Source organism: Prionailurus bengalensis, chromosome C1, assembly GCF_016509475.1.
Source record: "Prionailurus bengalensis isolate Pbe53 chromosome C1, Fcat_Pben_1.1_paternal_pri, whole genome shotgun sequence".
Lineage (NCBI taxonomy): Eukaryota > Metazoa > Chordata > Mammalia > Carnivora > Felidae > Prionailurus > Prionailurus bengalensis.
Window position 1 is genome coordinate 102,249,697 of NC_057345.1, and position 27,094 is coordinate 102,276,790.

General features: G+C 47.9%; 1 protein-coding gene across 1 annotated transcript in view; it reads right to left on the reverse strand.

The window, feature by feature from the left end:
• Nucleotides 1-25,920, reverse strand: part of TBX15 (T-box transcription factor 15) — a 104,743-nt gene extending 78,823 nt beyond the window's left edge. The window contains exon 1 of the mRNA XM_043575966.1: nt 25,563-25,920. Coding sequence (XP_043431901.1) covers nt 25,563-25,767 — 205 coding nt within the window. The 5' untranslated portion in view covers nt 25,768-25,920. The remainder of the gene's footprint in view (nt 1-25,562) is intronic.
• Between the last annotated feature and the right edge of the window lie 1,174 nt (nt 25,921-27,094).

A 27,094-nucleotide genomic window follows, 5' to 3' on the forward strand; every position in this document is an offset into this window, starting at 1 on the left:
GGGGCGCTGCTGTGCCGCAGAGCAGTCTGTTGGCACAGCAGCAGGGGGATACGGCAGCCATCTTTGCTAGGACAAAGGAGCATGACTCGGGGTTTGCTGGTCCCTGCCCTGCAGACTGACCTGTCCTGACGAAACTCTGATCTCCCCATTCTTAGCTTTCCCCATCCCACGCTTTATCATCTTATTTGCTACTGTCTCATGAATCTTCCTAAGGCACAGGCCTGATGGCCTAACATTAATTGATCACTAACCATGGACAACTTGATGTAACTCTGAAACCTTTATAGGTAAGGAAATTGACATAAGGAGAGTTAAGCGACCTCCCCAAGTTTTCTGAGCCAGTAAAGGACAAAGTCACAATTGAAACCCTGTCTAAGCTCATCACTATTCTCCTCAAAATCTTGCAGGGGCTCCAAATAACCCCGCCATTTATTCTTTGTGCCCACATTTTAAAGTCCTTAGAGCTGGGACCATTTCCTACTCATCTACATACTGTAAGTGTTCAACAAATACTTGTTGAATTTAGTTGAATGGACTATTTGTCTTAGGGCTCTTGTAAAAACAACCTGAAGAGTTTACGCATGGCTCAAAGAAAGCATAGCACAGGGATGGAATACGCACTATGGATCACGACTGCTCATGGCCACTCTTTGGGAAAAGGGGATAGTCCTGTAGGAATCTTACCCTGGGTGCCCCTCCAGGCTTTTCCAGTGGTCCCAACTCTTTCCTACTACAGGAAGGGATAAACACCCTTCATATATTTCCTCTCACTCCCAACTGCAAGGAAAACAGTAACACTAATTAGTTGTAACAGGGTGTTCATTTCACACAGTTCCCAGCAGGTTGCCCTGCTGTTCTTTGAAATGGTCTGGAAACAGCCTTGATTTTAAACATCTGAAGATAATTGAACCAAAGTTGCCCCCAGAAACCCTGAGTGATATGCCTTTTATTCTCTCCCTCACTAACAAGAAATGTTTGCTGCCATTTCTTATTTACTCAACACCTTGAAAGCCTCCGGCACTGACAACTTGCACCCCAGGATCCTAAAAGAATAAGTTAAAGTAATGATTGGTAGTAAATGGAGGAGCAGGGAAGCCCAAGGGATTAAACAAAACCCTATGCCTGTTTAAAGGGAAGAAGGAATTGCCCTATAGACCTATAAACTTAAGCTCTGTACCTGGAAAAAATTGGAAAGTCGGTGGGGAGAGCTGAAGAGAATTTATGACAAGATCAATTTGCAAACATTTTTCAAAGACAAGGATATTAGTTAGCAAAGATGGAAACATTTTCTAATGTATTGTTGGCAGGTGGGTGGGAAAATAGGCTGTCATATACCTTGTGGGTGGAAGTGTAAATTGCACCTTTTGGGGAGGGCAATTTTGGAACACCTTATCAAAATTTTAAATGCCATAACTACAGCTCCACTTCTAGAACTTATTCTATAAATGCTATCACAAGGGGGACCCAAAGTAACAAGGGAGCTATATTTATAGAAGCAAATGACTGAAAACAACCTGAAGGTCCATTAACATAGGTTCGATAAAAATTGTGATAGACCCACAAAATGGAATGCTATGTGTCCTTTAAAACAGCAGGAAAGGGAACTCCTAAGTATGTCTATTTAATGCTCTCTAGTATAACAGTTCAAAACTAAAGTCATAAAGTCCAAAATTGTGTGCATTATGCCACAATTAGTGTTCTACTTTTAAAGGTTTGCATATTTGCATGTTATGTACTTACAAATAATAATTCACACATATCATTCATATAACGACTCATATACATCCTACATATGTCTGAAATCATGCTAAAGAAACTGGTAATGTGACTGGTCCTGGGATGATAAACTAGGAGACCAGGGATGGGAGACTCCTTTTCACTTCATGCTTTTCAGTAATTACTTTTTGTGCTGTTGGAACTGTTTAATATGTGTACAAATTATCTGAGGTTTTTTTAATTTTACTTATTTAGAGAGAAAGAGAGAAAGCACGGGACAGGCAGAGAGAGAGGGAGAGAGAGAATCCCAAGCAGGCTCTGAGTTGTCAGCACAGAGCCCGACACAAGGCTCAGTCTCACAAGCCATGAGATCTTGACCTGAGGCCAAATCCAGAGTTGGACTCTTAACAGACTGAGCCACCCAGGCACCCCTGAGGTTTTTTTTTCTTTTTAACTTATAAGTAAAAGAGGGGAGTAAGTAACAACCGTCACAGCCTATTCAGAGAATGGAATCTTAGAGGCCAGCATGAGCAGATACAGATACTGGTACTTTAAGGGGAAATGGAGACTAGAGCTGATCTTGTGATGTTGAGGCTTTGATTCAGTCTCTCAGGGAAAACCTACAAACACACTTGCTGAGCAGAGAGAGATTCAACAGGCAGAGAGGTAACCAGAGGCCCATCCTCAGAAGGAGGTACATGACGATGTCTGTCATTCAGTAGGGATATAACAAATAGCAGAGCAGGTGCTCCTGGGCCCACTGGGCAGCAGCCGAGGAAACACACAGGTAAGTACTTGGGGGACTCTTGGGTGGCTCAGTCCGTTAAGTATCTGACTTGGGTTCAGGTCATGATCTCACGGCTCATGGGTTCGAGCCCCATGTCGGGCTCTGTGCTGACAGCTCAGAGCCTGGAGCCTGCTTCAGATTCTATGTCTTCCTCTCTCTCTCTCTGGGCCTCCCCTGCTCTCTCTCTCTCTCTCTCTCAAAAATAAACGAACATTAAGAAAAAAAGTATTTGGGGCCAAAAACACTGGCTCTTCAAAAAGAGTGAAGAAAACCTTCCACATCACTACCACCTGCCCGAGGCTCAGCTCAGCCAAACCCCTGTAGAACTAGAGGAAAACCCATTGCACAGACACCCTCACACAGTGTTCCACCTGCCTCCAGCACATCCTCTAACCCCTCACCGGACTGCCAGCGTAAGGAAAGTATAGTGTACTGAGGTGGGGCGGGGGGGCGGGGATGGGGCGGGGACAATGCTCATGGGAAAGCCACAGAAATCTCAGCGCTCTACTCATACTTGGCTATGATTTGAGGCAACTTGTCTTCCTTTGTTCTCCCACCTCTAACCTAAGATGTCCAGTGGCTCTGTTTTGGGTGGTTTTTGAGAAAATCAGATGAGATCCTCATGATTTTCCATCCTAGGCCAGACACTACTTTTGGAGAAAAATAAAGCAACGTAGAATACACCAACGTAAAATATTAGCAGCATTACACAAGCGATGTTTTCGGTGAAAAGACAGCAACTGGACCCCATTGTGCGGTCAGCTGGTTCAGTCAAAACAGTCAATCACACACACAAAAATCGAGGTTACGATTCACTCACTAACTGCCACACGTGCAAATTAAGCACTCGTGGCAAGCCAGGACTGGAGATACAGAGAGAGAAGCCAGACACCTAACTTCTAGAAAATGCCATGTCTAGTCAAGGAAACACATGAGCAAATAATTGTACTCCAATATCATCGCTACTAGTATATTTTATTAGAGGTACAAGCAGAGGGCCACAGGAGAAAAACAGAAGGATTGACCCTGTGATCCTCACAGACTCACCAAATACCATGCATGGTACACAGACTAATAACAGTTGTTCAGTAAAATGCACATGTATTTGGTAAGAAGTCTGTAAGTGATCAGTAATAATTTTTGTAACAATAGTAATCAACATATTTCTTCAGTATTGTTTTGATTTAATCAATGTTCTCATTGAACAACCTCAAAACTAAATGACTAAACATGACCCTCCCACGAGGGGTCACTGCAGATTTCGCAATCACAGGAACCCTGGGTAAAAATTAAAGAAATCGCCTGCAAACAGCCGCATCATTAGGCAATATTTCAATCAAGATAACTTCAAATAATACGTTCACCACCAAGCTCAGGTTTGATGTTCTCCATGTGCCTGAAAAATATAGCTGTATTCCTTCCTCCAACTCAGTGGATCCCATGCATCAGTTAAGAGGAGGAGACTAATAGGGGTGCCTGGGTGGCTCCACCAGTTAAGCATCCGACTTTGGCTCACATGATGATCTCACGGTTTGTGAGCTCGAGCCCCGAATCGGGCTCTGTGCTGACAGCTCAGAGCATGGAGCCTGCATCGGATTCTGTGTCTCCTTCTCTCTCTGCCCCTCCGCCACTTATGCTCTGTCTCTCTCTGTCTATCAAAAATAAATAAATGCAAAAAAAAATTTTTAAAAGAGGAGGAGACGAATACATAAAAGATAAAGTCCCCCAAGCAGCTGTCTGGAGCCATGTGGACAAAAGGAAAGGTTAACCAAATGTTTCACTTTTAAACCTGTGTTTTATTCAACTTTGTATTTCATTCAGGTCTAAATATCAGTCGAAGAGTTGCAAATGTTGGGCTGAGCTCCTTGAATTAACCTGCATAAAATTAAATTTAATTCTAATTTAATTCACTTCCAGAATAGTATTCTGTTGCCAATACGAAAACCCTGAAGGAGTTTCGTTTTCCATGACCTCTATAAGACAAGTTGTATTTGCCACAACCAGAAAAACATCCTGAGTTTTATTTGCCTGGGGACTCTGTAATCAGATATTACTTACTGGCCCACATTATTTCAATGTCCACTAGTCATTCCTAGTAAAACAAAAAGTAAATTTCTGATGTTGTTACAATAACAAATGTTCTCAGATATGACATTTATTTGGGTGCTGGCAGAACAATAGTTTTAAAACTACAGGTTCCAGAGCATTCTTGTCACATGCCAAACACGCACTGACCAGTCCTTTGTCTCCCGGGCATTCCTAAGGAGAACACAGTGGTAGAGAACAGTGCTTTCCAGACCTGGTTGCCCATCAAAATCATCTGAGGACTTTTCCAAAACACAGGCTTCACCACCTGTTCAGATCTCCTGAAAGAAGTCAGCCACGTTGGGGACCCCAGAATCTATCCCGGAAAGGCACCCTTCAGGTACAATGGGCAGTCAGCCTACTACAGGCCTTTGTTTGGTGTGTGACATCCTTTAAAAAAACAAACAAACAAACAAACAAACAAACAAACAAACAAAAAACAGGTAGGCAAATCAGAGGAGAAAAGTTGGCCCTGAGGGCTTGACTAAGATGATATGTAGGAATCCGTATTGACCATGGTATGTGTGATGTTGTCATTGTATCTAGGTCAGCAGATGATCCTCTTTGGAGGTCTACTCAAGTACTAAAGTACTTAGCAGTAAAATGCCATAAAGCCGGAGGTTTGCTTCAAAATGCTCCGGCAAAAAGAAGATGGAGGACAAGTGCAGCAAACATCATGATGACTTTGAAGGTGAAGGAAGGGCTCATGGGGGCTTCTGGTACTTCCGTGATGAGAAATTTTCATAATAAAACGTTTAGTTGTCTGGAAGAGAACAATCATAATAACCAGAGCCTGTTTCTGCCACACAAGGCTATTTTCCACTACCTCCGAAAGACAGCACGTGGCATTATCCCCCACTGACACGGACACATATGCATGCGGAGAGGGCACGTGATCTGCCTGGACAGCCAGGAGCCCGCTACTAGGAGGTGTTCGGCATTTTTCCCTTGGAAGAGGACTTTCCAGGCAATATTCTACCCCAAAAATAGGACGAGCGCCCTCGCCCTAACCGTAACCTGAGCCATGTTTGTGCCCTTGACCCTTGTAAAGTATTTTGAAATTCCCTGAAACAAGACACTCTCATTTTCAAGCAGTAATACACAGAATCAGTGAGTCTGGTAAATGCAGGAGGTGAAATCCAAGTCATCAAATGTACAGAATGAGTCCATTTTCAAGCCCCAGCAAAAAAACACAGAGTCTGTTCCAGGAAGATGAGACTTACTTTTTGGCATATTTGACACGTGAAGATCTGGCATTACCGAAGTGATAGAAATCTGTACTCATTTTATCAATGAGTCCTTTTATCGTCCCACATATTATTTCACTCTAGAATACTTAAAAACAGCAAACAACTTTGTATGTTGAAAAGTGGGTTTATCATCTCAAACTTCTATGTGCCCATGTGGCGAAAATTCACATACTTCAAAGGGTAAGATACAGCAGCCCCTAACTGTTAAGTCCCACTGGTTAAAGTTAAGTGTAAGTTTATTTACAGGGTTTACTCAGACAGCAGAAGAGTTGGCGCTGATAATACCTCACACCTGTAGGTAATCAGGCTGCTTTGTTGATGCCGCCCCATGAGGAAGGAAGGACCCAGAAGCTCTTAACACACATAGTTTGAGGGGCTGGTGGCTCTGGCTTGGGCTTCTGAAAGAGGATGCTGGTGCCACCACTCCCATCTAAAGAGAAGCATGTGACGTGGCTGTTGAATTCCAGTTTGCAATGAACCCAGCCCCTGGACCACACTTGGGGAGCTTCTCTGTCCAGAGCACCTTCCAGGTAAAGATACAAGACCTCACGATCTCACGGTCCGTGAGTTCGAGCCCCTCGTCGGGCTCTGGCCTGATGGCTTAGAGCCTGGAGCCTGTTTCTGATTCTGTGTCTCCCTCTCTCTCTGACCCTCCCCCGTTCATGCTCTGTCTCTCTCTGTCCCAAAAATAAATAAACGTGGAAAAAAAAATTAAAAAAAAAAAAACTCAAACTTGAGTACCCGGTGCCTCAAGGTTTTGTGGGTTTTTTTTTTTTTTTAAGTATAAACATGGGTGACATTAGAAAGTCAATCTGGGGGTTTTCTTAAGACAGAATAACCCAGGCATCATAATCACTGCATCACCTACCAGGGACTATTAACAAGAACTGGGTTAAAGGGGTTTGCAAGCCATGAAAGGAAACTGACACAATGGTCAGAGCATGTCTTTCCCCAGAGTATCTATGCCAAGTTCCTTAGAACCCTGGACGAATATACTTACTCCCTGTACCTAGTGCAGCTCAAAGGAAAGGCCCCTCCCCTCATCGATAGCTCACGGTCCTTCATATCACATCTTTGTGAAACAGAAAAGAAGGAGCTCCATCTGTGTGATTAGTACAAGGGCCAGAGGGCAGTGGCCTCCTGGGGTTACTATCTGTGGTTATTTGCTCCTGACCTTCAAGACCATGAGAGACCTTAAGGGAAGCCTGTCATACTATTAAGAATTAGGATGTCAATGAACAAACAATGAACTTTTAAACCTCTTGTGGACAATATATACTCCGTAGGCTGCACTACAGCATTGGAAGAGCCCTGTTGTCCTTCAGAGGTGTGCAAATAGGGCCCTTCGTGACCCGTAACTAGATCGGGGTTCGTTGCCATGTGCCCCATTCCCAAGTCTGAGTTTCTGAAGCACATTCTCTTTCTAAGAGGATCTAGAATAAGCACCTATGTTGGAATGGTGGACTCCCAAAAGACACCGGGACACTGGACAATTGCTAAAATCCGCTGGCAGTGAACATTCAGAGGCCACTAGACTCATCTTGAAGAAGCATCCTCAGGATTCAGGATCAAGGATATTCAACCAGAGAAAGAGACTCAGAATCATCCTACTAGTTTACATATAAAGTGAAGAAAAGCTTTCTTTCCCATAACTTGGAGCTCCAGGTCTATTGACCGCCATGTAAGCTCGTCTCCACTTGGCTGCGTTCACAATGTAACAATGGCTCAGAAGCCACGAGCCCTGAAAAATCCCTGAAAAATCCGTAACGACAGTGGGTTGGTCCCAACGATCGGCCGCCACTATGGGCATGGTGGCTGAGAGCCCAAACAAAGACAAGTTTGGGAAGCCTTTTCCTCTAAAGCAAGTTCCAGCTACTCCCAGCTGTAAGGCATGTAATGGTGAAGGCATGTAGGATGAGGGGAGATAGCAAAGTGAGGCTGTTTTTCCCCTTGATGATCTGAGTCAGACCCGGGACAGTACGAAGGATTTCATATGTAATTTGACAGGCACCAAAAAGTACTTGGCACTTTGTACGTCTCAGTTCCTGACTCTTCTTTATGAACGTGCTGGTTCTGAAATGTGAAATACATTTTCACAGACCTGCCTTACATTCCTCGGGCCCCCACCCCGCTCAAAACTTACCTTATGTTTCAGAGGATGGTCTCCTTTCTCCTCCTGACACTCTGGCTTCTCCCGCATCATGGGGCCAAGCCCTGAGCTGGGACCTCCTGTCGGTTCACTCGCATATCCCTACTGCTCATGGAAAACAACCGCCAGAAGACTATCACTCTGCTCTAGCTCGGTCTAACTCTATGCTGCTTTCTCGGGCAAACTCATGCAATCTGTCTTTCATTTGGATATATTTTTGCACTTCTGTGTAGCACGGGGGATTTTCAGACTGCCTTTTATTCTATTTCTTTTTCTCCCATGCTGGGCAGAAAACAGAGGCTGCCATGGACATAAGGCCTGAAACAAATCGGGTGAGATGGGGCAAAGTTACTCCCACAGACTAACCGTGCTTCTGAATGCTAATGCTTCATCAGGAGAGAGCTTCCAAAATAGGCTCCGTGCAGAAAGCATTCAGCAATTAGCTACAAAAATGCCTTGTTAATAGTACAGTTAGACACAGTCTCCTTACTAAAGTCCCTTAGAGATAGAGAGACTCCAGAGTATAGAGACATCAGTTGACACGTCCAGGATCACACCTACGGGCAACTGGCAGACACGTCATGCTGGGTGTCCAGGACCATCTTGAAGCCAAATCATCTGCAAAGTGGCTACAGTGGTTACAAAACCCATCACTAAAGTTTGACAAGTACCAGTTCCATTTTACAAGCGTTCATGGAGAGCTAACAGGGATTCAGAGATGAGTAAGCCACAGTGCTTCCCCTGGGGTTTCCACTGTATTGCACTTATCAAACAAATAGGTCCTCCAAAATGTTATCAGTCAAGGCAGAAATGTGTTCAGTGTCATAAGAAAGACACCAAGCATTGATTTTTAGAGACTTCTACTTTACCTCTTCTTCGGTGCCCAGTTTTAAAATGCAGAGAAGAGCAATCACAAGCAGTACGTCAGTGTGTGTGTGTGTGTGTGTGTGTGTGTGTGTGTGTCCATATAAGCAAAGATAACCACAGAACAAAGAGACATTCAGGCACGGTCTCCTTGACTGTGGTCATTGGTTACTCAAGAGTCTAAAGGTACAGGCCCATCTAATAGGACAATAAGAAGGTAGCAGGCATATATCCTGCCAAGGAAAGAAAGACTAAAGTCAAATTACTGGCCTGTTGGTAATACGAAGTCAAAAGTACGACAGAAGCCTTGCTCAGAAATGGTCTAATCAGATCCTCGGTGAAGACTTCCTCTCCAGGGGAGCTCGCTGATGATGGCAGCCAATGGAGCCAATGGGGGTCCCCTGTATTTTTACCACCTTGGCTGCTCAGCTGAAGATCACCTAACTGAGACTCCTTTGTGACTATAAAATGACAGAAGTGCATAGCACCATTTTGAGAGGAAACCACAATGAGTCCCCTGAAAGAGGAGCTCTAAAACAGACTCCAAGTGAAGGTAAAGCTGGTGGCATTCAAGAACTTTCTTCCATTACCATAATGCCCAAAATGTATGTGAGCTCCACACGGACACATGTAGTTTCCTATGGAGCTCATCACGTTTGAATCTGTACATCATGCCAATTCACATTTGTATCAAATCGCCCTTTACATCTTAAAATGTTTCTGTCCTACTAGGTGCTTACAATGAGTCTCGAAAGCAGGATAAACTTTCTTCAGGAGGAATTTTAGGAGAAGAGAAGGGAAAAAGTGTTCCAAACAGAAGCAGGAGCAAGTGCATGAAGGATGATAAGAAGCCTGTGAGCAAAGGAAATGAAAACAGGAGCTCAAAAAAGATGTCAGCCCTCACATGTCCACTGAAGCATTCTTCACAATAGCTAAGATATGGAAACAACCTAAGTGTCCATCAATGGATAAAGACAGATAGATACATGATAGACAGAGAGAGAGAGAGAGAGAGAGAGAGAGAGAGAGAGAGAGATAGGCAGACATTTGCCACAGTATGAATGGATTTTGAGGGCACTATACTGAGTGAAGTAAGTCAGAGGAAGACAAATCCTGTATGATCTCACTTCTACATGGAATCTTAAAAAGCTGACTAGAACGGTGGTTACCAGGGGCTACGGGTGGGGGAATCAGGGTAATGTTAGTCAAAGAGTACAAAACTCGCAGTGAGAAGATAAACACACTCTAGAGATCGAAGGCAAAGCACTGTGATTAGAGTTGACAGCACTGTATTACATACTTTAAAGTTGCTAAGAGACTAGATCTGAAATTTTCTCACCACAAAGGTGGCAATCATATTGCAAATATATAAACATATCGAACCAACACACTATACACTTTAAACTTACACGATGTATGTGTCAAATATGCATCCATTTAAAAACAACAGCTTGGGGCGCCTGGGTGGCTCCGTCGGTTAGGCGTCCGACTTCGGCTCAGGTCACGATCTCACTGTCCATGAGTTCGAGCCCCGCGTCGGCCTCTGTGCTTGCTGCTCAGAACCTGGAGCCTGTTTCAGATTCTGTGTCTCCCTCTCTCTCTGACCCTCCCCCATTCATGCTCTGTCTCTCCCTGTCTCAAAAATAAATAAAACGTTGGGGCGCCTGGGTGGCGCAGTCGGTTAAGCGTCTGACTTCAGCCAGGTCACGATCTCGCGGCCCGTGAGTTCGAGCCCCGCGTCGGGCTCTGGGCTGATGGCTCGGAGCTTGGAGCCTGTTTCCGATTCTGTGTCTCCCTCTCTCTCTGCCCCTCCCCCATTCATGCTCTGTCTCTCTCTGTCCCAAAAATAAATAAACGTTAAAAAAAAAATTAAAAAAATAAATAAATAAATAAATAAATAAATAAAACGTTAAAAAAATTAAAAAAAATAAATGAAAACAACAGCTTATGGGAAGGGAGGTGCTATGAATGGGGCAGCAGTGGAGACAAGCTAAGAAGGGTAGCTTGGGGTGGTCCTGTGTCTGACCCTCACCAAAACGTTCCTCATAAGAACCCCGAAGAGCTTCTGAGCTTTTGCAATTGACTAGAAGTCTAATTATGAGCAAGGGAGGCAAAGGCTAATGCTGGGCACGGTCCATGAGCCTGGCACTGTGCCAAGTGCTTTGCATTTGCTATCCCACTGAATTCTCACACCAGCCCTGCAGCAGGCGATATTACCCTCTGCTTACATGTATGCAACTGAGGCAGAGTTAAGGCACTTGCCCAAAACCAGAACTATGTGCCCTGACCCACACCCCATGCTCTTCACTATGTTCTGCTGATTCCTTGGCTTCCATCTATTTGGATGGAGTTTCTTCTGCTTCTAGGATACGAAGGACCCTCTGCTTTCCAAAGCATTTCATATTCATTCCCCAATGCACTACAGGTTGGTACTCAGCCGACAAGATGATGGCCAAAAAAGCAAACCCTCAAAATTTATGAAAGATGCTGGATGAAAACCTCTCAAAAGTTTACCTATATGCATGCCCCCAAATTGCCCTTGCAATAAAGCCAGATCTGTCATTCCCAACACTCACCAGCAATGAGCCACACAGCTGTGGAGGCCCAACAGTTTGGGCAGGAAAACAGACAGGCAAAGAAAAAGAAGAATGTAGTCAAGCCCCAAGGAAAAAATGTTAACATCCGGAACCAATTCACCCACGCAGGCTGGGGGAACCGTTACTCCCAGCTCTCCATAACACCCCCTCAGCACCCCTGTCAGCCCTCCCCGACACACACACACACACACACACACACACACACACACGTACACACACATGCACGCACACACTCGCCAGGGATTTGTTCAGTATTTGCTCATTCCTACAGCACTCACATCATCCTGTGTCCGCAGGAAGCGTCTCCTGCAGTACCTACCACCCAGTCAGAATATCACAAAGATGCCTTAAATCTCTGTGATGTCACAGTCTAATCTGGGTAATGCACAGTTGCACCAGATGGAATCTAACATTCCCAGGATGAGTGCTGGCCATGCAACCAGTGCTCTGAATGCTGGAGGAAAAAGGAGGTGGCCAAGGCTGGCCGGTTTCCTGCCTTGCAGAATCTACCTTTCTAATTGGACAGACCTCTTGAGTGAGGCCCAGCAAACCATCCAAGACTGCAGCCCTCACCTCACCTTCTGCCACACTCTGTATTTCAAGAGTCTGGCTCCACATGGGTTCCTTGGTAAAGGAAATGGGCCCGGAGATTCATATGCTTCTGTTGATGCGAGAGCATCTTGAAACCCATCAATTTCTGCCTGCACAGAGTGGGGCTGGCAGTAGGAAAAAGCAAAGCTTTAAAACAGAGACAGACTTTACATCCCTCTCATTTTACTGTCTAAGAGCCACTTTTCTGTCACTGGGCACAACAAGCAGGAATCTGATAGACCTTACAGTTACACAGCCAAGAACCACATGAATGCTACAGTCTGCACCCTGAAATGAGCGGGAGTAGTTTTTTCTCCAAATCCCTGTTAGAGACATCAGACTTCCAAGAGAGGAAGGTTACTTGGAGTGGGAGGGAAAGTGATGGAAAGACAGGGAACAGGTGGACCAGAAATCCTGAGGCCCATTGTTAAGCTCACTGCTGGGGGTGCGTCCACGTAGAGCATGCTAGAAGAGTGAAGGAGCACGGGGTAGAAGTGTGTACAGGGCTGAGAGATCTCTACAAATAACCGATCCCATACCAAACGAGGCTGCTCTAAATAGAGCTGTTACAAAATAAATGAATCAGAGCAGTCACTCAGAGGTTAAAGTTAAAGCTGTGGCTCTGAGAGCAGGCGTACTTGCTGTGGGTCCTCAAGGCAGTTACCAAATCCTTGGGCATTAAAAAGAAGCCACTGTGGAAATCAGAATCTCTTCCTTTGTAAATTCAATCCATGGCAAAGGGATTTCAGCTGTGATTGCTGAGTTTGAAAAAATCAACAGTACTTAGAAATGCACAAATTGCTCGTCACTGCAACTGATATGTGTCTAAGCTGTTCCATTTTGAATCAATTACCAATAAGATTCCATCCAACCCATTGTGAATGGAGAAGGATATGGGTAAAACAGGGCAGTTAAAGTTTCCCCTGAATTTCACTGCATGAGGGGATTTAGGGTGAAGAGTGTCTAGATCAAGTTCAATATGTAGCCACATTTCAGACCCTGAGATTTCTGGGCATGAAAGTCAAAGAAAAGCAAGTCAGGTTGGGGTGGCAGCACATGCCCTATTCCAAAGACCATGGTTCAGAAACTCTGCCCCGTATCACTGTGACACAGAGGCTTCCTCCAGCCTGTATGGAGAAGGCAGCTTTAGACAGAGACCCAGAAACTGTAAATGAGCTCTTTCTCATTTATGATTTAATAATTTCTGTTGGGGGGGGGGGGGGAGCACAGGCAGCAAGCATAAATTTCCATCTCCCCAGAGCACTGAAGAGTCATCTACAGGAGAAGTCAATGTTGTCTGGTGGCTAAGGGCACGGCAAGTTATTTAATCTCATTGGGCCTCAATTTCTGCATCTATAAAATGGGGAAACATGTACCGCCCTCTGAGGACCATTGGGTGAATGCAATGAGAAAATGCGAATAAAACCATAAGCACAGTGCCTGGTACAAAGTGTGCCCTTGATCCATAAAAGTGCTTCTTGGTTAGCACTGGGGGCACTCTGAGATAAGAGGATGTTTGTAAGATTGGGGAAGTACAGAAACAGCTGTCTTGGAGACGAAATGTGGTGCGCAGATCCGTTTGGAAGACTGAGACCTGAATTCCAGCCAGGACAGAGCAACTCCCTCTTCCTATGTATGGCCAGGCAGTGCCCGAAGGGGACTGGGCTCCTTGAAGGAGGCCTTGGGAGGGATCTTCCCTCTGTTCCTCTTCCCCTGGGAATGCACTTTCCCCCTCTGCTACCAGGAATCAATATAAACAAAGTCTGGGGTGTAACTAGTTTAAAAAAAAAAAAAAAAGTAAACGATCAAACCCAGGCTTCTGTTTTCTGGAAGGAAGAAAACTGCGAAACCGTGCCGCCAGATGTAAGTTCTAACACAACGGCTGGGGCTTCTGCTGTTTTTCTAAAAAAAGACTCCTCAGTCTCCTCTTCCTGACAGTCAGCTTAGTTATTACAGATTTTCCTTAAGTTTAGTCCCTTTACTCTTTTGGTGTGTAACTCAAATGCAGTCTCAATTAATTGACACAACTAGCTCATTTAACCCAAAAAACCTTGAGGAACACAGGCTTTACAAACAAAAGCCTTATGAAAATGAATCTTCCTTATTTCCCATCTGATAAAACCTGACCATTTGGGGATTTCTGGGCTCCAGGTAGAAATATCAGAAACTAACCAGAGAAACATGCTTGTGTTTTTTCACTTCCCCACATCCAGAAAGGCCCCTCTGTCCTCTGCCAGAGCCCAATTCCTGGGGAGCTGGTAAAGCTGAGGTTCCCCGGCCCCCCCCTTCCACCTACCCTCTCTTCCTACCGCATGCCAGACAGCTGGTCCTCACCCTTGAGGCCCTTTCTCCCTCCCTCAAATATTCACTCGGATGCTGGCTTTCTGCCCCAGCGGAACCCTAAACAGCAACAGCCCTCAAAGTTCTATTTGACTTCATTAGCCAGCCATTCGTACTCAGATTCTCCACTGTTTCTAACCATAGGCTATGCACCAAGTGCTGATCCCCTCCAAGTCCCAAACATCCCATTTAAAGCCAAAGACTGGGGGAGAGAGGTGGTGCCTGCTAGATTCACAATTTGCAACTATTTATTATCCAAGCTGGTCACTGAGGTAATTACTATCAATTCACTTGATAGGAATATAGACACTGCTAAACCCTTTGTTCCTCTATGTGCACTAATTTAATCCTCCGACCACCTTTTGATGAGTATGTTTATCATTACAACTTCATAGGTGCAGAAACTGCGGTTGGGAGAGATTAAGAAACTTGTCCAAGGTCATACAACTAGCAAGTGTTGGAATCAGGGCTCAGAAACGAGAGCTCAAAATCTGTATGGAATAACACACACACACACACACACACACACACACACACACACACACATTCCATATATATAGTTGTATTTATCTGGAATATATGACTGTTACATACTGTGATTCGGAATACATATATCATATAATAACATACAGCCATACTGTATGAATTATTATATGTATTATATATAGGTATACATTATATTTTATTACTTTATATATAATATATAATAACATAGGAAGCCAGACGGTACATAGTGTTCAACAAATAATGCTATTCATTATCATTATATATATATATATATTAAGTGTTGCTCTGTGCCAGCCACTTGTGCTAGGCTCTAGACATACAAAAGCAAAGAAAACAAGGTTCCTGCCCTTCAGCAGTATATTACAGGGTGGCAGTGAGACAGGATGACCAGTAAATCCATAAGCTCCTCGATGACTCCAGTCTACCTAAGGTCTGGGGCTGCAGAGAATGGGGACAGCAAATAAAAGTGGGGAGCTGTTGGGGCGTCCGACTTTGGCTCAGGTCATGATCTCATAGTTCGTGGGTTCGAGCCCCACGTCTGGCTCTGTGCTGGCAGCTCAGAGCCTGGAGGCTGTTTCAGATTCTGTGTCTCCCTCTCTCTGCCTCTCCCCTGCTCACGGTCTGTGTCTCAAAAATAAATAAACATTAAAAAAATTTTTTTAAGTGGGGAGCTGTCACTAGCCCAGCCATATAAGTCTAAGGGGAGAGACAGTCCCACAGAGAGAAATACAAGAAACCCTCCTAGGTGTATGCTGGGCCCAGTTTTTTGTCTGACCCTGCCCTCAAGTTCAGCAGCTATGAATAGAGGTCTCCAACGCTAAGCTGTCTTCTGATCCATCTTGTTGACAAGCGTTTTGCCCGTTACTAAGTCATCCTTTTAGCATTCTCACATCTCTGCCAGATCAAGACCTCGGCTTAGCAGGCTAGACATGGAAAATAGTTACTAGTGCTTTCCATCAGGCTCAGAGAGTAATGAGGGGCAACTGATTTCCTTGGGGGGAGTGGAGGTCCCACTAACTCAATTTACTAGTGAAGTTGCTCTTCTCAGTCTGCATTTTTCAAATCCACAGTTTTTCCAGCTATTTCTGGGAATGGCACAAAAAAAAATGTCCAAAGCATAAATAACTTATATTTCCTTTAAATACACTAATGCCATAGAACTCTCCCAGCAGGAGGGTCCTGGGCAGTCACACAAGCAACAATAGGTTACATCAAACAGAAAGGACTAGATCCAGAACTTCTGAACATGTGATATTAATCTAAAAACTTTTCAAGAGCCTTATGGAAGCTCTCAATTCTAGCTGTAAAAATCCTTTTCTGGTTGGGACGGGGTTCCTTGTGTTGCTATTACTATTACTTTCTTTTTTTTAATTTTTTTTTCAATGTTTTTTTATTTATTTTTGGGACAGAGAGAGACAGAGCATGAACGCGGGAGGGGCAGAGAGAGAGAGAGACACAGAATCGGAAGCAGGCTCCAGGTTCTGAGCCATCAGCCCAGAGCCTGACTCAGCCCAGAGCCTGACGCAGGGCTCGAACTCACGGACCACGAGATTGTGACCTGGCTGAAGTCGGACGCTTAACCGGACTGCGCCACCCAGGCGCCCCACTATTACTTTCTACAACTGCAGTAATACTCCCCTTGTTCCAACAAAGGGATGAGTCTAGTGATAGCCAACGTACATTAGGAGAAAATATTAGTATTTTTTTTTTTTTAAAGTTAACAGGATCACAGAATCTTCTAGCTAAAGGGGCCTTAGGGGCCTTTGAGCCTCATTTCACAAACCAGGAACTGAGTCCTCATCAGTGGCTATCAAACAACTTTGAAACGCTTTTTGCCACATCTGTATGTCTGCCTTTAGAACAAATATTCCTGGTTCCAAAAAAATAATGATAAAGCTAGCACTAGACTCTAGATCTAATGTAAGCTAGTCGAGCCCTCTTCCTACCATAATGCATGGATATAATCTAGATTATGAGAGCCTATGTTGAAAGCTTTGTAGTATAGTGAAGACTCATGGATAGCCACATAAGCAATTAAGGTTTCTGAAAAGTTTTGCAAGTCAGTATTTTTCTGCAAACTTGCTCATACGATTAATCTTCTCATAAATCCTTTTAATTCTAAATAGTGCATAGGTATATAAACCCTCCCTCAGCTTTCCTGCAAATAAATACATAAATAAATAAATAAATAAAATAAATAAATTGTGTGTGTGTGTGTGTGTGTGTGTGTGTGTGTGTAAGGCTTCTAAATGGAGGAAGCTTTGTCAAATCCAGAGAAAGAAAGTACTGCTATGCTCACAATCACTTATTGGCACAAATGCTTGCCCCTCCCTATGGTAAAAAACAATTCTGTACTTTTCAGGAGTAAGAACACAATCCCCGAACCACCCAAGTCCCCTAGCCCCTAGGTTACAATTCTGGGCCTTGGGACCTGGTGTGATTGACACTTTGGCGCCTCAAGGGAAGACTTCCCTCTCAGCTCACACGGAGCTGTAGCAGGGAAGCTATTGCTGCGAACATAGTCCCCGAGTGACTAATAGGCATTTCTCAATCCACTTTGGAGAGATGGGCGGGGGTTTGTCGTTATTGTTGTTTTTTGTTGTTTCTTGTTTTGTTTTGTTTTTTTTAGAAAAAATAATTACCTCACTGTTTTTAATCTCCAAGAATAGCGTAAAGGACAATTGTTTGCTGTCATTTTGTCTCGGCCGGGCAATGCCCGCTCCCCAGAGAGCAGGGGGCATCTCTACCCTCATGACCCTCTGAGGCACCCGGGGACCCTGCGCTCCTCGAACCGACAGAATGCCTTTCCTTTTTAACAGACTAGCTATGATATTTACTGACCCTATTATTACCCATTTGGAAATGGTTAGGGATTAAAAGTTCTTCGGGTCGAAGGATTCTTGGTTTCTAATTGCTGATGTTTGAAGTCAGTTTGATTCCTTGGAAATTTGCTGAGCCTGATGAAAGCCAAGGCTCAAACTCCCCTCGGGGCGCGAGGTGGAAGATTCTTGGGTTCCGTTTGGGGTTTTTGTTTAGGGTTTTTTCCCCCTTGATTTTTTGCGGGGAGAAGGGGGCCTTCCCGATTGCCCCAGAGACCCGCATTTCTCCAGGATGTAGCGGGAGCTAAGAAGGGTAGGGACACCCCTCGGGACTGCCAGCGGCGGCGCGCACCCGCCCGCGGGGACGGAGCCCCGAGCGCCGGGGCCCGAGCCGGGGCGCGCGCACCGAGGCCCGGCCCGGACACTCTTGACCCGGCCGCCGCTCCCGCCCCAGGGCGCCGCCGCGGCCCCGCTCTCTGAGTCGGAAAGGTCCCCCGAGCCGCCCCAATTTCCCCGGGATGGTTTCGCGGGAAGAGCTGGCCATCCCCAGTCAGTCCTCGCTGGAACTTCATCTGAAAATTTTTTTTTTTTTTTTCGAGAAAGAGAGAGGGAAAATATGGGCGTTTCAGCATACGTATAGGAAGTGGGGGGAGGGGAACAGGATGTGGGGGGAGGGGTGCGGGGGGACTACGGGGGTTTACTGGGGCTTCGATCATATCTTCGGGGCTGTGGGACAGCCGAGAAGGCAGCGGGTGGGTGTTGGAAGCAAGCATTTCGGGTCACCCTGTTGAGAACCACGCGCTGCAACACCAAGGCACCGGCTAGGTAATGACCCCTAATGATACCTTTCAAGAGAACTCTGCTCTCATCTGCAGTATTCCGGTTTTTAAAAGAAGGCTGTATTAGGATATTACGGGTGCAGTTCAGACTTAGGGGCTGTGTGGCAATCTGGAACCGGCTCATTTAGCCTCGGCAACTATTCTGAAGAAAATACAAGAGGACAGACACATAGGGAGAAGATTTTTGCACGTATCTCCTATGTTCTTAAGTGATTTCCCCCAAATCACAGTTTCTCTCGTTATTTCTATTAACCAGATTTCCCTTGGTGATTCCGTTAGCTCTCTGCATGGAAGAACATGAGATTATTCAATAGAAGTCAGCATTCTGCCCGTCTGAAATGAAGGTAGCATTCTTCACAAAATTAAATGCCAAAGTGAGTTAGAAAAAAACTTCCACTCTTCCCGATCTTTTAAAAATTGCATCTGTACAGCCTCATTTTCTGCTGTTTTCTCTTAGACTTTGGTCAAAATGTTCACTGAATCTGGCAGTTAAGTGAAAATGCCAGTGCCCAGGAGCTTCCAGTCTGGGATTCTCTTGAACTGGCAAGTGAGTGATACATACAGATGACAAAATTTCTGGCCTCCCCGAATTTTAGGTATTCCCGATTTTTTAACTGGCTCCACAAAAAAACAAGAGCAGTTTATTTTCTCTAATGTTTTTCTAATATTTCCTGAGATGTTATCTATGTGCCATTCGAGCTGTCAAGTTCACACATAAACTTGTGTATAATCACATACAGTTGTTTATATACTCTTTAATACATTTTATACACTTCTGTATGAAGGGCATAGCTAAACATTGGCTGGTAAAAAGAGTATAGAATAGAGTATCAATTGCAAGGTCTATTTTCATTTCTGGTATCAAAAGCTCATCATCAGTTTGTAGTCAGCAAAATGTCCTGCCTCAAAGTGAAGCCATTAATGGCACTGCATAAATGTTGATTTGTCGTCACCAGTTGCTTAATTCCCCACCTCTTCCCATTTCACCTCCTGTCCTCCCTACTGAGTCTCATTTTCCATCCTGACACTTAGAGCAAGGGCCTCACTTAAATTAAGTAATGATTATCCTTGCCCAAAGACGTGTAAACAGACCCTAATTTATAAATTTGCTAATTGCCGTTCCCAGCGCAGACCCCTGAGTATCTCAGTCATACACGTGTAAAATTCAAAGCTCACTAGAAACCAGAAAAGGCAAGGCAAAAATAAACCACATGGATGAGAGAAAGAAGGGGGGAAGATTTCACATTCCACCAGTTCCCTAGTTTTTTTTTCCCCCCTGTGGAAAAATATCCCATAAGGTCAAAACTAGAAAACCACTTAAATATTCTCTCCTGCTGAACTACTTTGTCTTTGTCTTTGGGGAGTAAAAAAGCAATAACCAGCTACCCACCCCCAGAACAATCATTAGATGGATTTCTGCATTTCCAGAAAGGAAAGTGGAATGCCAATCTGCTCTCTGCTCTTTATCCCTGTGGAATCTGCTCAGTTCAGTCTTGTTTTTGTTTTTAACTCTACAGTCACCTAGAGAAGGAACTTACAGATTTAAGAAGCAATGATTTTACTCCTGGGTGTGGGAAATAAACTTCTAACAGAGTCCATAATCGGGATCTCAAAAAAGTTCTCTCGTCTTATTAATATTACATTTTTTTGGCAATAGAGAGAACGATTGTGACAGACCTGGAATATTTCACTCTTTAATACTAGCGTTGCCCTTGGAGAGGCTTGGATGAACAAAACGTCTCAGGTCTTCTGAACCAAAACCTATTTGTCTCTCTCTCCTTGTGGTCCAACATGAAGGATTAACGATGAGGGACTTGTTCCCATTAAACTCATGTCTGCACACACAAAGGAAATTATACAAATAAATGGGGGAACACAAACCGATCGCTTTAGTTTGGGCCCCTGGGTTAGGCATTTCACACCATTCTTCACGTGCCGGGCGTATTAATTAGATTTTAAACTAATTTTTCTTTAATATTTAAAAGATGGTCGTGAGACCATTTGAAGTGATAGTGGGGGGCCAGAAAAACCGTAGCGGCTATGTGTCAATATAATTGCAATACGAATTCCATTATTAGAAATTTAATTCCCCCTTCCCCCTGCATGAACGTCACCCCGCGAACTTTCCTTTCCGGGAGTTTAACCTATAAAATCAGGAAACATAAATGTGTCCAGCTCTGAACCCAAAGAAAAATGTTCGATAAGAAACAGCGTTGGGTGGGGCGTGGAAGGAAAACACGAATTCAGAAGCGCTGCGCCCCTAGGCTGTGAGCTGATCTGTCACGTCCAGAAAAGCCTGCTCCCGGCGTTACGCTTGCGGCGTACCAGTCTCCGAGCGAGCGGCAGAGGTGGGCGGCGGGGCCGGGCGAGGGGTCCCGCACCGCCGGTCCTCGAGAGACCGTTCCCCCGCACTTGCCTGTTACCCTCATCACAAGGACCGGTGAAGCGCTCGGGGGACACCGGTCGACCTGGCGGGGGGTGCAAAGCACAGCACACTCCGTCTGCCCCCCTTCCATCACATTCCAAACGCTGGGCATTAGGGTGTTTCCCCCATTCCCCGTCCTCCCCACTGCCCTCCAGCAGTTTGTTCCATCCACGGAATGCTGGGGGTTAGAACTGTTTCCTTCCTCCTGGGGGTGGGGGTGAGGGTGGGGGGCTTCTGTTGTGCCACTGCACCAGGGCTGGTGTTTTACACAGAAGGCTCCAGAACCCTGCCCACCTCCCGCGAGCCCGTGCAGCGCGCTCTCCCAGCCCCGCGACCTAGCCAGCGTCCGACCAGCTCGACCAAAGGGCGTCGGCGGCCCTCCTCGAACACACCCGTCCTCACCAGCCTGGGACGAATTCAGATCTCGCCTACCCCCTCACTCCCGTTCACGCAAGGTCACTCACCAAAGGCGCGGCCACCGCGGAAGGCCGTTTTGACTTGGCAGGAGAGAGCGTTGCGCATGTCCAGCAGGCACCACGCTTGGCTCATCCTCCGGGCCCAGGCCTGGCATCTTTGAGGCCTGCACCGGCGATGGGGCGAACGCACCGCTGAGGAACCAGTGTTCCTCGCCCCGGACTCTACCTCAGGCATACGCTTTGGCGTCCGGCCCGGCGCACCCCACACCCTTGCCCTGCGGTCCAAGCCCCGGCGTGCGCCCTGTCTGGTTCTTGCCCAGCACAAGCATACTCTCCCCACTGGCTTCAAACGCATCGCGTTTTCTCCATTACTTAAACGTCAGTGAAGAGTCACTTCCTCCGTTTTGACCCTGTGTTTCCCTATTGGGGATTGGGGGTGGGTGGAGGGGTGATGTCAGGATTTAAATCTTGGGAGTTTTACTCTGAGCAAACAAGCCATAAACTGGCAACTTAATTCGCGTGAACAGCTGATCTCGGTAATTCGGAAGAAGAAAGGGCCCTGGGGCACCGCCCGGGCTGTTCCCGTCTCATTCCTCTAGGGATTGCGTAGATGGGTGCAGGGACCCCGCGAGCCTGATGCATGTGCACTTGCGCGCGGAGTGCGGCTCTGCACGCACGTTCTTGAGTGTGCCTGCTCTGTGTGCCCACCCGCGTACTCCGCCACCTTCTTAGGCCTCTGGAGCGCCACGGCTGCAAGGCATAGGGCCGCAGGCCCTGAAGGGGGAAATCCTTTCGCAGAAGGTTTGAATTATTTCGCTCCGCGGGAGACCGGACCTCGGCAGCACTCGGCTGTGGATTTGGGCGGGAAAAGGCCCAAACTCGAGCTGGGGAAGCCGGGTGGAGCCGGGGCTGGGGTCCGAGCGCAGATGGCGCCGCCGCGTGCCTGAAATATACTTCTAAGGCCGCAGCCGGAGCAGCTGTTCCGGGCGATGCTGGCTCAAAAGTTTTCCCTGTTGCTGCTCGGTGAGAGGCGGAGGCAAGCAGGCCGGAGAGTCAGGCTCCTGGGAGACCCTCCCGAGCCCGCGGCGGCTGCGTCCTGGCGGCTTCTCCAAAGACGCGGAGTTCTGGCAATAATGAGGGCATCTCACAGGCCCTTCTCCAAGGCCCTTAGGGCCTCAGGGTCTTTCAGGACCAGCAGACTCGGTGGAAACGTTTGAAATACATACTGTGTGTCCTCTGATGTGTGAGCGCCCACGGCGCGCAGGCCGGGCTGGTCCCCCGCTGCTGCAGGTTGGCGCCCCAGGCTGCGGGGCGCTCGGCGCCAACTAAAGCCAGCTCTGTCCGGACGCGAAAAGAAAAACGGGCTGTGAAAAAGCAAAAGGCCACGTCTTTGAATAAAAGTTAAACATTAAAATCTGACCCTTGGGTTGTCTGAGGATCCTCGGATTTAAAGGCACGGACAGAGAAGGCTGGAAACGGAGGTCCCAGTCAGGGGGGCGGGGGGAGGGGGAGGGGGAAAATGATAAATAGAGTTGCTCTAGGCGGGTGTCCTGTGTATGTTTGCCTGTTTGTTTAATCCTTCCCCAAGCTCCGTGGCAATTTTGGTTTTGTTGTTGTCGTTTTTATACCAGTTCCTGACTTATCACCGGCCTAGCGCAGTTGAGCCACGCAGCGGGTCCAGCCTGCTCTCTGTCCTAATCCGGGAAGAGAGGTTAAACAATTGGAGGCTAAGACCGGCATAGACACGGCCCTGGGCACAAACGGAGTCGCCTGTGCCCCCTCCCACCTCCACCACCATACACACACCTTAACGGTGGCCCAGTCTGTATGTGTTCGTTAGGGCGCTCTATTAGAGGAAAAAGAAAGAAAGGCCTACAGGGGACCCCAAGCCCTGGCCTTGCCTTCCACCACCATCCGGGCCCAGAGCCTGCAGCTCCGCCTCCTCCACTCCGGGGGCTGCCTAGGCTCCACCATACCGCGCAGTTTTTCTGAAAGTTCTTTTTTCTCTTCGTACGTCCGGTTCGTCAGAAAGCTTTGGCCACTAAAGGGGCTCCAGCTTGGAGATCCCCTCGGCGCACCTCGCAGCGAGGCCCAGTTGGTAGCCGGCCCCGCATAAGGCCCGGGAGTGCTCTCCGCTTTCAGCTTCTTCCTTCCTCCCAGACCGTAGCCCCACAAACATATTTCGTTTGCTCTAATACAAAAGCACATGTTTTTTTCTTTAAAAAAAGAATGATACAGGAAAGGAAAACGGTCAACTGAGCTCTGTGTGCCACAAAGTTCTAGATTAGGTCCTCACCCTCTGGCCCCCATACTGTGGGAGCGAGGGAATCGCATTCTGGACAACAGGCCCTCGCGTTTATGTCTCCGGACTGGTCTCACCTTGCTCCAACCTTTTCTCTCCTCGCTATGGCTGAAAAGAACGGCGATAAGAGAAAACTGCGAGTTGAGCCTCTGATTATGACCCCACGTGTTGGTCCTTTTGAACGTGCGACCCAAGATCAGCTCTGGCCGACCTGGCCCCCCTCCTTAAAGAAAAGTCCCCCGGACAAGGCGTCTGCCACACGCAGTTAAGTAACTTCTGCCTTCCCACCGTCAGGAAAGTAAAATAAACTAACCTCCCAACTCGTGAATTGTCATGAAGCCTGAAAGAACTTCCACTAAACTGTGCGAAGGCCCGAGTGAGACTTTGACAACATATAAATGCGGTGAGGAAGTAGGGTCTGGCCAGAGATGGGAAACACACATTAGCCACGCGTTCTTTTCTGGATTGCCCACACAGGGGTCCGCGTGGGCAAGCACCCGCATCCAAATACAGGGAAAGACTTGAGCGGACGAAATAAATCTCCCTTTTAATTTTCTTTTCATCGACTAATAAAAATAATTCCCCAGCACTAAACTCAAATACCGTAACGGGCCACAAGAACACGGAGAATTCATAAAACCCTGTCTCTGCAAGTCACACGCTAATCGCGTTATTATTAGCCTCAGGAGCATGGAAATTGAACTGTCACTGCCGAAAGAGAAAATGTAAGCGACAGCTGTCCCTCCCTGGGTCGGCCAGCTTTCCAGCCCCCAAGCCCCTGGGCCCCAAGCTCCGTCCCAGAGCTCTTCGACCCGTGGCCACCCCCATCCCTTTGCGGGCCGCCGCCCCCACCCTGGCTTTCCGCTTTCCGGCGCGCTGACCCAGGTTTACTCCCCAGCCCTAGCTGGTCAGCAGGAGCACCTCCAGAATGGCTACATAAGTCCTGGCTGGAAAGTTTCTGAAACCGCTAAACCTAAGCTGCGAGCGGGTGTGTGTGTGTGTGTGCGTGTGTGTGTGTGTGTGCGCGCGCGCGCGCGCAAGATTCTTCCGACAACAGCTGTTCCCCGGGGCTGTTTTGCACAGTTGAAATCTTGGCACTTAATACAGAACTTTAAGTTGTCTCCCCCCTCAACCACCCGCCCAGGTTTCTGCTAAAATACAGACACCGACATCCGCTCTGAGTTTTACGTGTTGTGTACATATAATGTGCACAGAAATTAATCGCACCGCTCCCCCCGCAATACACAGAGGTGTGGGCCCTGAAGAGTGGCCCAGGGCGCAGGGTGAGAGGTCTAACATACATTCTCTTTCCATAAACGCCAACGAAGTAGAAATATAATTATGCTCCGTTGTCGCCGGGGTAGGGGAAACACAACAACTTGAGTCCCCGGAAAGTTGGTGGGGGAAGGGCGACGACCGAGGTCGAAAGCTAAATGGGGCAAACCGGGCATTTCCCGAGACTGGGTATGGAGCCCGACAGCTCCGCGCCAGTCCTCTGGGGCTCTCAAAAGACAGTCCCAGCCCCTCTCCGCTCCCGCCGTCGCCTTCGATCTGCGCCCCTCCTTAACCCCAAGGGCCTGCGGCCGCTCAGCCGCGCACACCAGAACACTGCGCTCCGCTCCCAGAAGAGAAAGGGATGCGAGTGAGGCCTCCTTGCTTGAGGTTGGCGACGAAAATGCAAGGCTCAGTTCCCTCAAATTACTTGCGGCGAATTTGGGGAAGGCTCAAGGCGTTTGCGCGAAGAAAAGGAAACCCGCGTTGGAGCAAGGCAGGGCGTCAGCGAGCAGGGCCTCCCTCCACACCGCTCCGCCCGCCCGCCGGCCGCCCGGCGTCCGCTCTCCGCCCGCCTCCCTCGGTCCGGTCCTGCGCACTCACCCGGGTGAGGCTCCAGGCCGTGCGCGGCCGCGTCCTCCGCGTCTCCGAGTGGGCCCGCGGGGCTCAGCGCCTCCATGGACAGGTCCAACCCCTTCTCCTCCCAGTCTCGCAGTTTCCGCTTTTTATTTGAGCCGATCAAGGCTTCAACGGAGAAGGCATGTGCTCGCGAGCTCAGGGCGACTGCAGATCTTCTCCTTTCACTCATCTTAGCCGCCCGCACCCCGGCCTCCGCTCGCCCCCGCTACTGAGGGAGCAGCCCGCGCCCTCACGCTCCGAGCGCCCGCCGGGCCGGGCCCGGGAGAGGCGGCGGCGCGGCGGCCGAGACTGAGGCGGCGGCCCTGCGGGTCCCCGGCACCCTCCCCCTGCGTCCTCCCCCGCCCTCCGCCGCCGCGGGTCGGACCGGCGCCCCTAGCTGCCCCAGCCGCTAGGAACGAGCGCCCGGAGCGCCGCCCGCTCGCAGCATGAGCGCCCGAGTCCTGCTTCCCACCCTACCCGGGCAGGCGCTCACAGGCTGTGCAGACTGGACTTCATCTTTTTTTTATTCTCTCTCTCTCTCTCTCTCTCTCTCTCTCCTCCCTCTCCCTCTCTCCTCCCTCTCCCTCTTCCTCTCTTGGTCTTCCCGTCCTCCCTCTGATCCAAACTTCTGGGAAACTTTTTTTCTAAATTCCTCCCTTCCCGAGGAGCTGGGGGCAGGCGGTGCGCTCCTGTCCGAGGGGCGAGGGAGAGGGAGGGGGAGGAAGAGAAAGACTGAGGGGAAAAAAAGCCAGCCCCCGACCAATGGCGAGGAGGGAACAGGAGAAACCCTGAGAGCGCGGGCCAATGAGAGGAGGGGAGAGACTGAGGCTCGGGCCAAGGCTCCGCGCCGGTAGTCCCGGGGATGCTCCAGGGCCCACTTTAACCCCTGGCTTCCCGGTCCCCCACGGGTTCTTCGTGGGGGAGGGAGGAGAGCTGGAAGTCGAGGTCTGATCTGTGCCGGTCCAAACTCCTGCAAGTCCCAAATCCGTATCTTTTCCTTCCAAATCTGATAGGTCTCATAGATGCTGCAAGCTCAGAGTCATTTAAATTACCAATCTGGATTTCGGGGGCTCTCAACCTGTCCAAAAACACCAGAAAACGCCTCTGATAATCTCGCTCCTGCTCCCAGATGCTATTAGCTTTCCTGGTTCTGCCCGGATTTCGCCACACAGGTTATTTTCCTGTCGTACGATTTCCAATCAACTCTGGCTAAGGCAAAACGAAAGAAACAAACAAAGACGCCCCGTTACTATCCAGGGTCTTGTAATTGGAAATCTAGAGATCGCTTCCTCCTTCCAGTGCTACCTGGCGGAGAAGAAGACGTATGCTCGCTCAAAGCAAAAGGCCAGCCGTGGGGCGCCCGGCTTACCGCGCGCTGCGAAGACTTATCCCGACTGGGCCCGCACGCAGCAAATGCTCGCCTTCGCTTCGGCGTGGATGCTGATCTGAGCTTCGCCGGCTCGGGGCGCTTGTTCTGGAGAACCCACGGAGAGGGGCTGGGCGAGGGCAGCCAGTAA